The 13,711-nt window shown below is 36.2% G+C and overlaps 1 protein-coding gene across 3 annotated transcripts in view; it reads right to left on the reverse strand.

Annotated features, from left to right (window-relative positions):
• Positions 1-13,711, reverse strand: part of LOC138709377 (methyl farnesoate epoxidase-like) — a 43,222-nt gene that overhangs the window by 11,481 nt on the left and 18,030 nt on the right. For all 3 annotated transcript variants that reach the window (XM_069840113.1, XM_069840115.1, XM_069840114.1), the window contains exons 5-7: positions 10,440-10,682; positions 7,296-7,410; positions 5,341-5,521 (exon numbers count right to left, since the gene is read on the reverse strand). In XM_069840113.1, coding sequence (XP_069696214.1) covers positions 5,341-5,521; positions 7,296-7,410; positions 10,440-10,682 — 539 coding nt within the window. The remainder of the gene's footprint in view (positions 1-5,340; positions 5,522-7,295; positions 7,411-10,439; positions 10,683-13,711) is intronic.

Here is a 13,711-nt window from a genome sequence, read left to right on the forward strand (position 1 = left end):
CAAGACGCTTCCAAATTTGGTTACATTTCCCCAGAAAATTAGGGCATATCGGATTATCGATTGAAAGAAAGAAAAGTAGGCACATCTTAAATAATTTTGAGAAACGCAAGTCGTTAATTTATTTAACAAAATATAAAACTCTTGATAGCTTTGTGCATATGTATTCGATGTGCTTATCCCATGTTAAACTGGAGTCTATAAATTTTGTGTAGTTGAGTATGTTGTCCTTATTTATTAGATAATTTAGGCTGAAAGTTATGTTGATACATTTTTCTTGATTAAGCAAGAAACCATTAGATTCAAACCATAAAGCCATCTGTGATAGAGTGTCGTTGTTGAGAGCATGTAATTGATTTAGAGCAGAGGAAGAACATAGGAAAGTAGTGTCATCTGCTGTTATTGCTTTAATGAATTCTATATTCTATAACTCATTATGTTACTACATAATCTTACGTTTTATAACAATCTAAACTTAGTTCCATAGGTCAGGTCACGGTGGCTACAGGCGGGTTAGGACGCCCTTTGCACGTCGGTAATACTGAGGCTTATTGTGCACTCGGAATGTTATGGGATGAGTGAGGATGAGGGTGTACCAGCCCACCGGCCGCATGTGACCTCTCATCCGCTCACCCAATGAGCCCTCCTATCCTCCCCCGTCCTAAATTCATACCGCCAAAGTGACCAAGCAGCACATAATCCATTCCAACGGCCCTTCCAAGGTGTCGAAGCGCCCTTGGAACTGCTCTTAAGAAATGAATCCCAGCAGAAATATTGCGGAAGGCTGGGACCCAGGAATGGTTGTAGAGAGGACGTTCCCTACTGGAAGAGGATGAAGACATGCGTCTTGACCTGAATATGGCTATTGAATGAGATTGATTGATAATATATGATATGTAAATCTAAATTATTTTATACACGGGAGGGGAAGGAAAAATGGACCGTGGCAATGAAAATTCCTACCCGGCATTTGCCTAAGTAACTGTGGGAAACCACGTAAAAATCACGGTCAGGTTGGTCAGTCCCGGAATCGAACAATGGAGGTCACGTACTTGGTTTCATAATGTCTGATAGGAGAAGCAAACATTGCCGGTAGAGGAGGAGAGAAGTATAATTTATATTCAACCAATGGCAGAGGTCTCATTCCACGCTTGTCTTGAAGTTGGACAGGGGTAGAATGCTTCAGACCGCCCAACTTCAAGACAACCATGAAATGAGACCTCTGTTATTGGTTGAGTAGCAATAATACTTCTCTCCTCCTCTGCCTTCTTCAATGTCGTCTTTCGTGATCCAGAACCGTCTACTCGAGAAAGACTCGGACATTCGTTACACCGGACACTGGATCACTTCGCGAGACGGAAGAGCTTTGCATACTGTCAAGCAATATCTCATTTCTATTCTTCGTAACTGTAGTAGTGCTCGACTCTAACCCACAATATATACCCTATATTGAATTCATTCTATGATGCTGTGTCATAAACTGATAGAGAGAGACAACTTGAAATGCCCACGACTTGAATGGAATGCACAATTTTATTGGGTATGAGAAATACCAAAAAAAAATATTCATATACAGAGTGTTTCCAAGGTGGTGTTACAAACTTTCAGGGATGATGGTGAAGGACACATGTATCAATTTGCGATCAGGAACCATGGTCCAGAAATGACTAAGTCGAAAGTTATAAGCAGGGAAAGGGATTTGGAGTATTATAAAGAATGGTGAAACGTAATATAGATATTCGTAGCTCAGTGACTGTCAAGCGAGCTGCATGGATGAGTACAGTCCACTTCATACAAACTTACACGCAACATGCTGTAAATATATTTCAGAATAAACAATTGTTATAGTTTCATGACATATAGTGACCTACATACATAATCTGCATTTCTTTTTTAACTACATGTGCTTTTCTTGGCAACGCACAAGACACCAATAAACAACATTACAAATATACATAATTAAATATCAATCTCTGCGTCCTCGCGTGTCAGTGGAAACATTGATGGTTGATAGACAGTTGTCTTCTGCATGGAACTCGCCTCTGAATATGTGTGTTTTTCTGTCAGGAGCGTGTTATATTATAACCTTTATTTACAATGTCATGAAATATGATAATATGTATACAACAGTATTTACAATATATGCAATATAATACAATATTTACAACATAGCCTAATACAGTATCATTAAATGTTGAACAAAATGTAGAACCAAACGAAATGGCATTTTCAATTAATGCTATGTTTTGTTGATGAAACAATTATTCCTACTATGCCTCGTTATAATAAATTGTAAATATTATTTTCAAATTTTCAAAATACAACTTTGCTCTGTTGCAAGGAAGGAAATTTTTTAACATTGAAAAACTCCGCTCTACATCTACATAGACAATTGGAGAGTACTTGAAACAAGATACGTCAATTAAATTCACATGTTGAATGACGTCATTGGGACACGTCTTTGTTAATACATCTGAAATCCGACTAAGAATATCGTACCCATCATTTTTAATCAAAACTCTGTTCATTTTTTCACCAACACGTTTTCCTATTTCACCTTCTACTGCGCTCAGTTTATTTACAATAGTCCTCATAATATTTATTTGCTCAACTAGTTCTACTTCTGACTTTCCTAACTGAATAATGGCATCCGATAAATATCCAAAATTTGACTTAATATCCGTGACTTCTTTCTCGATTGTTCTATCATTTAGCAGTTCCTGGCGTATTTGAATCGCAGCCGCGTCATCGGTATCGAAAGACTGGACCACTTTCTTCACAGATTGGAGGTGACGTGTGTAATAATTGCAAGCTTCTAACCATGACCCCCAGCTCTTAAGAACTGGACATGGGGGAAGCGACAATTTAGGGAATTGTTTCCGAATTTTGATATTCGATCTGGAGCTTTTACAAATATAGTCTTTCAATTTTATATTGTTAGTTGGTTTCACTTTCGGCATTGTACCTGCACTTCACTACGCTGATCTGCAAACCTGCATGTTGCAGTTCTTATGCGACAACTGTCCCGTTCACCTGTTGTTGACGTGCAGAGAGCTGCGAGTATGTCATGGAGGGGAGGACTTTGTATAAAGGGTTGTAAACAAATGGCTGTGTAGATGCCAATACTAGCTTTTACTACTCCAAATTCCGTTCCCTAGTTATAAGCAATTGTAATTTGGCACCACGTGCCCTCCTTCCCTTAACTTTTGGAACAGTCGTGGAAAAATTGTATGGGCCGGATGTCTCCCACGTGGATATTGAGACTTGATACAATATGTTAGCTTGTCTACTGTTCCCATTGGCTCATCCGTATTCGAAAATCAGGTGTGCTTATTCCGCTCTCGTGTATTCCTCCACTTCACTAGGACTGATCGACTGGACACTGCAACTTGTACACATACACTGCTGTCTACAGACGTGCATACCGGAAGCGACCATGTCCGTTACACATTACGCTACCTGCATTGCTTTAGTGTAGTTTTCTGTCCCCATCCCTCAGACAGCGCAGTGAATGGAATACTGTAAGTATTCAGATGAATACAGTATATGTAAGATGTACAGATAAATACACATAAATAAGGTGTACAGAAGAGTAAAATTATTTCATTTCCACAGAACTATGTATTTTTGCTTGTAACTTTCGACTCGGTCATTTCTGGACCAGGATTCCTTACTGCCCGTGTCTCACGTCCTGAACCGAGAGCTCCCTAGTGCTTATAACCACGCCTCTTAGGTCTGCTCGGACCGGAACGGCAGTTGCAGCGTGTGGCACGGCAGCATATTACATGTGCTGAAAACATTATCCTATGCCATTGCAGGGGTCTTTACTATTTATAATACTGGATACTCTAATCGTGGTTACCAGTATCACTATTATCTCTGATGGCGATGGCGATGTAAGTACACACTAGGCCACTCTTCGTTCAGTCCGGACAATTATTGCTGAATTGCCATAGAGCAGCATTTCTCAAAATATGTTCCGGGATTCCGTGAGCCCTATATGATTTTAAATTTTATTTTATACTTTTTTTACTTGGTTATTTAACGACATTGTATCAACTACTAGGTTATTTTGCATCGGTGGGATTGATGGTAGCGAAATGGTATTTGGCGAGGTGAGGTCGGGGATTCGCCAAAGATTACATGACATTCGCCTTACCGTTGGAGAAAACCTCGGGAAAAAATCGAACCAAGTAATCGGTCCAAGAGGCAATCGAACCCGGGCCCGAGCGCAACTCTGGATCGATAGGCAAGCGCCTTAGCCGACTGGGCTGCACCGGTGGCTATTTTATACTTAATGGATACTATAAAAATATATCAATGTTACGAAAATGTGAATCAATAATAACATGAAACAACTGATGATGATGATTATGATGATAATAATAATAATAATAATAATAATAATAATAATGATAATAATATTCCAAGAATATGAGTAATAATAATATTACAATAATATGCGTAATAACAATATGTTTAGGCCTAATTAACGTCTAAAACGGAAAATACCCATAATACTTACCACTTTCATCACTGCATTCTCTGCGTATGTGTCCACAAAAACAAAATACCGAAAAGACAAAATGCAGAAGTATAGCATAAATGAGACTACAACTTTCCGCCATAAAACCAGATTGCAGGCTTAAAAAACAAATACATTCATCCCACTAAACAGAATTATTGAGATACTAGCTCTCACTTGTCTGTTAACTATTAAATACTAATAAAATATTACAAGGATTCCGCAAGTACACTTTAGATTAAAAGGGATTTCGCGGTGGAAAAACGTTTGAGAAACACTGCCACAGGGGAAAGAGTTTACGAATGTGTACACGTGACAACCGTAATCGCGATTAGGTCGATAATCTCGAGTAGAGACTGTAGTCTACCACTGGTATTAGTGTTTAGTTACAGGAATTGATGAGAAGGACATAATTCGTTTTGTGAGGGGGCAGCCTATACATTCGTTTGTCCATGGCTGATCTTGCTCCATAGCTGACGAAACGAATCCTGAAAAGGCCGATGTGCTGAACGTAGGGTAGTAGGCACATGCGGTACCTAGGACCGCCCACTCACCCCCTCTGCGTCTCGCCCCTCAAAGAAACAGCTCAGGAAGTGAGGCACTGGCAGTATCTCAAATTGATACAAGTGCCCTTCGCCATCATTCCTGAAAGTTTGTAACACCATCTCGGAAACACACTGTATAGGTTATGGTGATGATAAATGCAATCTAAAAATGATGAAAATGTTTATGCTGATATTGTTGGTGTTGATAGTAGTTCTAATAGCTGCTGTAATGATGATTGTGATAGTGTTGACAGTGATGATCACATACTGTACCTCGGTCTGTCCTCAAGGGACGGTCGTCTGTCCCTTCCTATCACGGCGTCCAGCTCTCTCTGCACCTTTGCCTGCACTGTGGGGTACAGCACCATGTACAGCATGATGAAGGACAGCGTGTTGCTCGTGGTTTCGCTGCCCGCAGAGAAAATGTCCAAGCAGAGCGTGATGAGGCTTTCAACTGCACAGTTTCCATATTCAGATTTAAAATAAACGACATAATGTACAGTTAATCACACATTTTAACGGATAGCTTGGCAACTATCCAATATGCAGATCCGAAGCATGTCTCGGTGAACTTAGTCTTGTTGTTGAGTCACTTTTCGAAGACAAGTTTGGAACCTAATGAGCTATACCAAAAGAAAGTATTACTCATTAAGCAACTAAGCCAGGAGATACTGGGTAAAGTGGGCAGTTCCTTTCCTCCATTGCACACATACTTGTCTAGTAACACAATTCACTGATCAGACTTAGGAAGTGTAAACTAAAATATAAATCATGACTGTGGACTACATTCGTGTTTCATAGATGTACTCAATGGTGGGTTCGAATCCCGGTTGGACTGATTAACTGTTTGCGTTTTTATGTGAGGATTTTACATGAATGTTTGATCGTATTGATTTCTACTTTTAATTTTTTAAATTAAATTAACGTCAATTTGCAAAATTTTATGTAGCCTATGCTTTTCACCTGGTTATGAAGGTTAAATGTGCAAACTTTGCCACATATCGGTCAAATTTTTAGTAGGTTATTTACGACGCTTTATCAACAGCTTACGTTATGGAGCGTCTGAATGAGATGAAGGTGACAATGCTGGTGAAATGAGTGCGGGGTCCAGCACCGAAAGTTATCCAGCATTTGCTCACATTGGGTTGAGGGAAAACCCCAGAAAATCCTCTACCAGGTAACTTGCCCCGACCGGGAATCGAACCCGGGCCACCTGGTTTCGCAGCCAGACGCGCTAAGTATTACTCCGCAGGTGTGGACCATATCGGTCAATGCATGTCCATTTGTATAGAGGACAAACATACATACATACATACATACATACATACATACATACATACATACATACATACATACATACATACAGTACGATTGTTCAGTCCTGACAGTCGCCGATAATGTGCGCCTGGGTCAGGCGAGTCCATTAGTTACGCCAAGGTGTGTTCGGGTTAGTCAGTCGCTTGCATTCAGAGCGATCGGATATCACGCGTGCTGTAGAGCATCGTGTTTCTAGTACTTCTAGTACAGTTAAGCTGTACTACATTTCTTTACTGACCGCTCGCCCTTCTCTCTACTCCGGATCTCTCCCCACTACTCCTATTACTTCCCCTCTTTCGCGTCGCCGAGTTGTCAGGACTAAACAATCGGTCTGTACATAGGCATACATATATAGATACATACATATATACATACATAAATGACAAAATAGAAATTGGACCTAAATAGAAAACTAAAGATAATACACAATAACAAAAAAAGTAAAACCGAATTTCTCCATATATTGTAACCCACGTAAAAAAAAACACACACTCTCTCCTTCCCTCTATTTCTGTTTTCTCTTATTTATGTATTAAGAAGATTTTTATTAAGCTTAGCCTATGTTAATTTATAACGGTCGTATTATTATATGTTTTATTAATTGAGTTATGTATCATGTTACTTTGCGTTGCGTTCCGTTATTATGTTTACTCATCTGTATGTCAAATTATTAAACGATTCAAAATTACTGATGTAAGGAATTCCGTCAAAATTTTATTGGAGGAAATGAACGTATGCCAGATATTTTTCATATTTCTGCATCTCCTTTTATTTTCCCTAGGCCTATGCTCCTTCACTATAATCATATTCTACCCACTATTCCGGTTATTATCTGAGATTCGATTTAAACACTGGTTACTATAATTTTATTTTTCTGTATATGTACTAGCAACTTTCCTTAACATGTTTACCTGTGAAGGTAGTATCTGGATTGCTGCTCTGCTGCTTCATCTCCCTCAAGTATACGTCTATTAAATCTCTTGGGTTATTTTCATCGATTGTCTTTTCGTGCTCATTGATTATTTCCTGAAACATAATACACGTTAAAACTTAATAATGTTTAAGATTCGATGTAAGTATATCCTACATCAAATGTCTCTATCTATGCCCAGGGGATAATGATATTGCTGCTGTTCTAGTAAAGGTGGATTCTGCTTAACCAAAGAAGTGTAAATGAATATACTGTATAAATTGTACAAAGTACTAATAACTAAAGGCTATAGGCATAGTGACATCAAGACGAGTATTTCATAAGAGACACCCTAATTACGACCTTACGCTCGTGTAAAGTTGAGCAGATTCGTTCTTTTGTTTAGTTTTAATGTATAATTTTTGTCTCGTAATGAAATTATTGCTTAATTTAGTACTGGTTTATTAATTTTTTATATAGGCCTACTATATAATTGCAATAGCTGTCACCTACTTTAGTATATACATTGCAACGAAGGACTTATTATTTCCTCAAAATTAAGGACATCCTGTATTAACCTGAAACAAAATATTGAATTTATACACTATATTAAATCATATGTGACCATTATATACAGGATGATTCACGAGGATTTACCGTCCTTTACGGAGCTTATTTCTGAAGACATTTTGAGCAAAAAATGACATATAATGAGTTCTTTTTTTAACTGCGATTCGTGTATAACTCTAAATAAATGATGGTTTTAAAATTGTATTTATTATGCATTATGTTTTTATAAATTTGGTAAATTTATTTTGTATATCAAAGTCATGTGTAAGTGATAATGAATGTCCAAGGTATTTAATATTGTTCATCCTTTCCAATTATCTGTTACTGACGTACATCTTGCTGTGTGTGTCTATATATATATATATATATATATATATATATATATATATATATATATATACATATATATAATATATATATATCTGTGTGTGAGTATATGTATGTATGTATGTATGTATGAATGTTGTTATATTATGTCTACAAATGTACATATTTTAGCGAAATGTCTTAATATGATCTACAAGTTCAACATGTCTATTCATGTTAAATTGTCTAGGTATTTCGATTATAATTTCAAGCCTTCAATCAAATTAATGTTTATTCACCGTATGTATCTATATGTTATGTCTCTACATACGTAAGTAAGCATGTATGTATGTATGTATGTATGTATGTATGCATGTATGTATGTATGTATGTGTGTATGTGTGTATATTAGCTAAGTGTCATAATATTATCTATAAGTGCAACATGCTATTCATGTTAAATTCTCTATGTTTTTCGACTGTAATTTCAAGGCATTAATCTAATTAATTTATATATGTTACACTCTTACAAGTGTATATTTATTGTATGGTAGTCTGTAAGTTTCAATTTGTTATGATTAGTTTAAAATATAACCCTAATATACTATATGTCAAACAGGGTTTATAAATATGGAATAAATACTACTACTAAATGACATATAAATATAGTTCCTATTCTCAATATTTTCAGAGTTACACTAATTTAGAGTTGTTTGTAAAACACGTTTTTTCTTTAATTTGAAGTTAAAGAATAATACAAATAGAGAATGAATCATTCAGAAGTATCATTTCCTTAATTGGCAAGTATTATGAATCTAAAAATGTGTTGTGAACTCCTTAGTTGCTTCGTACAGACATCTTTTCCTATTCTCAACTAGAAAATTATATTATTCTTACGCACTTATCACAACAATTATTAAAAATCACACCACTTCCACAGACTTAATTATATGCAGTTAAATTTTGCATCCTAATTTACAGTCTTGGAGAGTTTAAAACACATTTTAAAAAATGTCGCCGTCCGCTTGAGTACATTTGGCCGCATACTTGTGAACGGCACTCGTCGCTCTACGTAACTGCATACGGCTATCTTTGATTTCCTTAGCGCTCGCGCTGGCTGCTGACTGTACGCTGACCAAGATCACGCGTTCACAGCAATGCGTTCCAATGACGAAACGTAACTCTGTAAATATTGAGAATAGAACCCATGTTTATATGATATATTCTGCTCAGAATATCATCAGAAATAAGCTCAGTAAAGGACGGTAAATTCTCGCGAATCACCCTGTTTATATATTTTAATCTTAGTTAAATATTTATTTTCTCTTGTAACAGCGTACATGTTTGTTAATTCCGGATCCTAGTGGTCAACCTCATTTCAGGACGGATGCTTTTAAATAAACCTTAGTAGTGTGTACAAGTATGAAACCTAAGGACAAATATTGCAGAAAGCGACTTTTCACCTACCTTGTCAGATCCTCTCTGTACACTTACCGTGGAGAAATACTTCAGATTATCTCAGTACACTTACCCTGGAGAAATACTTCATATCCTCTCAGTACACTTACCTTAGAGAAATACTTCATATCCTCTCAGTATACTTACCCTGTAGAAATACTTCAGATACTCTCAGTACACTTACCTTGGACAAATACTTCATATCCTCTAAGTACACTTACCTTGGAGAAATACTTCATATCCTCTCAGTATACTTACCCTGAGGAAATACTTCAGATTCTCTTAGTACATTTACCCTGACTAAATACTTCACATCTTCTCAGTACACTTATCCTTGAAAAATATTTCAGATCCTGTCAGCATATTTACTTTGGAGAAATACCTCAGATTCTCTTAGTATCCTTACACGGAGGTACACCTCAGATCCTCTCAATACACTTACCCTGGAGAAATCCTTTAGATCCGCTCTGTACACTTACTTTGAAGAAGTACTTCATATCCTCTCAGTACACTTACTTTGAAGAAATACTTCATATCCTCTCAGTACACTTACACCGGAGAAACACTTCAGATTCCCTCAGTACACTTACCCTGAAGAAATACTTCTGATCCTCTGAGTACATTTAACCTGGAGAAATATTTCAGATTCTGTCAGCACATTTAGTCTGGAGAATTACTTCAGTTCTTCTCCGTACGCTTACCCTGGAGAAATATTTCAGATCCTCTCAGTACACTTACCCTGGAGAAATACTTCAGATCCTCTCAGTACACTTATTTTGGAGAAGTATTTCAGATTCTCACAGTACACTTACTCTAAAGAAATCTTGCAAATCTTTGACGCTCTCCAAAAAGGGTTTGTATCCTGACAGACGGGGAGCGATCTTCTTCAGTATGGGGAACATGTTGACTACGTTTCCCGATGCGTTACCCAGTCGGAATGACTCATTCAGCTTCTCGAAGAGATACTTCAGCCGAGCGTCGTCTCGCTCGTACGTGACTCCGGCGATCATGCTCCACAGCACGTTCAGAGCGGACACATTGAACAGGCCGTTCACCTGTTCGGTTCAGCATTAAACAAATTTAGTTTACCCATTATCTGACTTCATTTAACTTTAAATGAACGTCATTTCTTTAGTTTAAGTTTTCTGTAATGGCATTAATTATACTGGTTTCCAGGTACTGAGGAAATTATTTATTTTTTAATCACTAGACAACAAGAAAGGGAAAATAATATAATAATATTTATAAACAGGGAAAGGATTTATATGTAAATACATATTTACTTATAAAGCTAATATAATTTATATTTTGCATTATCTTTATGTTTCACAATGTGTAGGGTTGAAAAATCCTACTTTTATTTTCCATATTTTTCCATATTTTAGAGTTTAGTACATATTTTCGTTAATTTCCATATATTTTCCATATTTCATATAAAACAGTCCATATTATATTAGGTTTAACAATAAAACAAAACAAAATTCCATTAACTTTTAAAAATACATTTCAACAATAGAGATTTAAACACATGTTCAGTAATCCCTTTAACATCAGAGTTATTTGAAAATTAGCAGTCCTATCAACAATGGGAAAGTAAGTTACAAAACTGTATTAATTTAATTTAAAATTTTTAACAGACTTCAGTTGTGCAGCTCAACAGTTAAATGCCAGTCAGAGTACACATAGGTTAAGTTTTGTAAATCATACTATAAAGACGGTAAATATGCCAAAAGTACGTCATTCAGTCAATTTAAAATCAAAACTAACAAGTTACATTTCAGAATTTAAAGAAGATGGTTTATCAACTGACAATAAAATATTATTTTGTAATTTGTGTCAGTGTGCAGTATCATCTACACAAAAGTTCCTGGTGCAACAACACATTACAACTAGTAAACATCAGGCCAACAAACAACTAAATTCCAAGCAGAGACAATTGTTTTTAACACAACCAACAACATCGAATGTAAGATCTGAGTTTAACATCGACCTGTGCCGTTCTCTCATCTCTGCTGATATTCCTCTCTACAAACTAAAGAATAAGGTCTTCAGGGAATTCCTTGAAAAATATACTCAACATACAATCCCGGATGAGTCAACACTTAGGAAGACGTATGCTCCATCCATCTACGATGAGACAATACAGAAGATAAGAGATGAAATTAAAGATAGTTCAATTTGGGTTTCCATTGATGAGACTCCCGACAAAGAAGGTAGACTTGTTGGTAATGTAGTTATCGGTTTGTTAAGTGAACAATATTCTGAACGAATTCTTTTACATTGTGATGTTCTAGAAAAGTGCAATAACAAAACTATAGTTAAACTGTTCAACGAAGCTATGGGTATCCTGTGGCCAAAGGGTATTATGTACGATAATGTGTTATTCTTTATTAGCGATGCTGCCCCTTATATGGTCAAAGCTGGACAAGCATTATCTGTTGTATATCCTAAATTGACTCATTTTACTTGTGTGGCGCATGCATTTCATCGTGTGGCAGAAGTGGTCAGAGACAATTTCCCTAAAGTAGATTTGTTGATTTCATCAGTGAAAAAAGTATTTCTCAAAGCTCCCAGTAGAGTTAACGTGTTGAAAGAAATGTACCCTGAAATTCCATTGCCACCAAAGCCAATTTTAACTAGATGGGGTACATGGCTAGAAGCAGTTGAATATTATGCCGAACATATAGACTCTATTAACAATGTTCTCCTTGCATTGGACTCTGAAGATGCAGTCTCAATTGATACTGCGAAAACAGTTACCTGTGACATAAGTGTGAAGAATGACTTAGCTCACATTCAGCATACATTTTCATGCATCATAAAAACGCTCAAAAGTCTCCAAAATAGGCACCTTTCACTATCTGAAAGTTTTGAAATTATAAATAGTACTGTGGAACAACTGAATCGTGGTAGAGGTAAAGTTGCAGATGCAGTAAGAGCTAAGGTGGACACTGTACTTTCAAAAAACCCTGGATATGAAGAACTACAAAAGGTTGTTGCTGTGATGAGTGGTGAATCAACAGTGAAGATTAACTTGGACTTATCCCCAGCAGACATTGTGAAATTGAATTATGTACCAGTTACTTCTTGTGACGTCGAACGCTCTTTTAGTCAGTATAAATCTATCCTCAGAGACAATAGAAGAAGATTCACTTTTCAGCACTTGAAAGAAATGTTTGTAACCTATTGTTATGGTAACAGACAATAAAAATTGTGTTTTGTTGAAACTACATTGGAAGATAAGGTACGTCCATTATATTTTTTGTTTAGTTTGATTAAAATGTACCAATATTTAACGTACATAGTCATTTTTTTATAATTTTAAGTCCATATTTAATTCCATATTTTGGTAAAAATCCATATTTAATTCCATATTTTGGTAAAAATAACTACATATATATTTACATATTTCATATATTTTTAGTCCATATAAATCCGTTCCCTGTTTATAAATGTTAACAAAATTCCTGGCTTTTTTCAAATTTAATAACCACCATGCCCTCTGATTGAAGCTGCCGTAGTGACTGTCACAGTGTTAGTTACTTTACGGAGTGTTGATATTGATGTGTATAAAACTACATATTTAATAAAGCATAGTCTGTTACATATGTGGAGCGGGATTTGTAACTGCATTTTCATACATGAAATGCACTTATTCACAATACGCTGCTACTATGGATATCAGTATGACGGGATGAACAGAGCTAGGAAGTTTGTACCTAAACTGTTAAGTTGTATGAGCTTGGACTATATTTCTACCAAATATAAAGTAATAGCGCATCTCTCAAAGTCAGTGAACCAGAGCGACGAACATGTACAGCCGGTTGTAACCAAACATGGACTCCAAACGTCCACAGACTTAGGACAAGAAAATAATAAAGCAAGAATATGAAAAACAATAAATTTAAATATAATCTTCGTAACTCCCAAACTAAAATAATTTACCCATTCATAAAAATAGCATACAAAGTAGGCTATACAATTACGATTCTAGGCTCATTATAAGATATAACAATGAACATTTTCTATTTATAAAATAAATACTCATTTTTCGTTCACAAAAAAAAAAAAAAAACTATTTGTA

Source organism: Periplaneta americana, chromosome 11 (genome assembly GCF_040183065.1).
Source record: "Periplaneta americana isolate PAMFEO1 chromosome 11, P.americana_PAMFEO1_priV1, whole genome shotgun sequence".
Lineage (NCBI taxonomy): Eukaryota > Metazoa > Arthropoda > Insecta > Blattodea > Blattidae > Periplaneta > Periplaneta americana.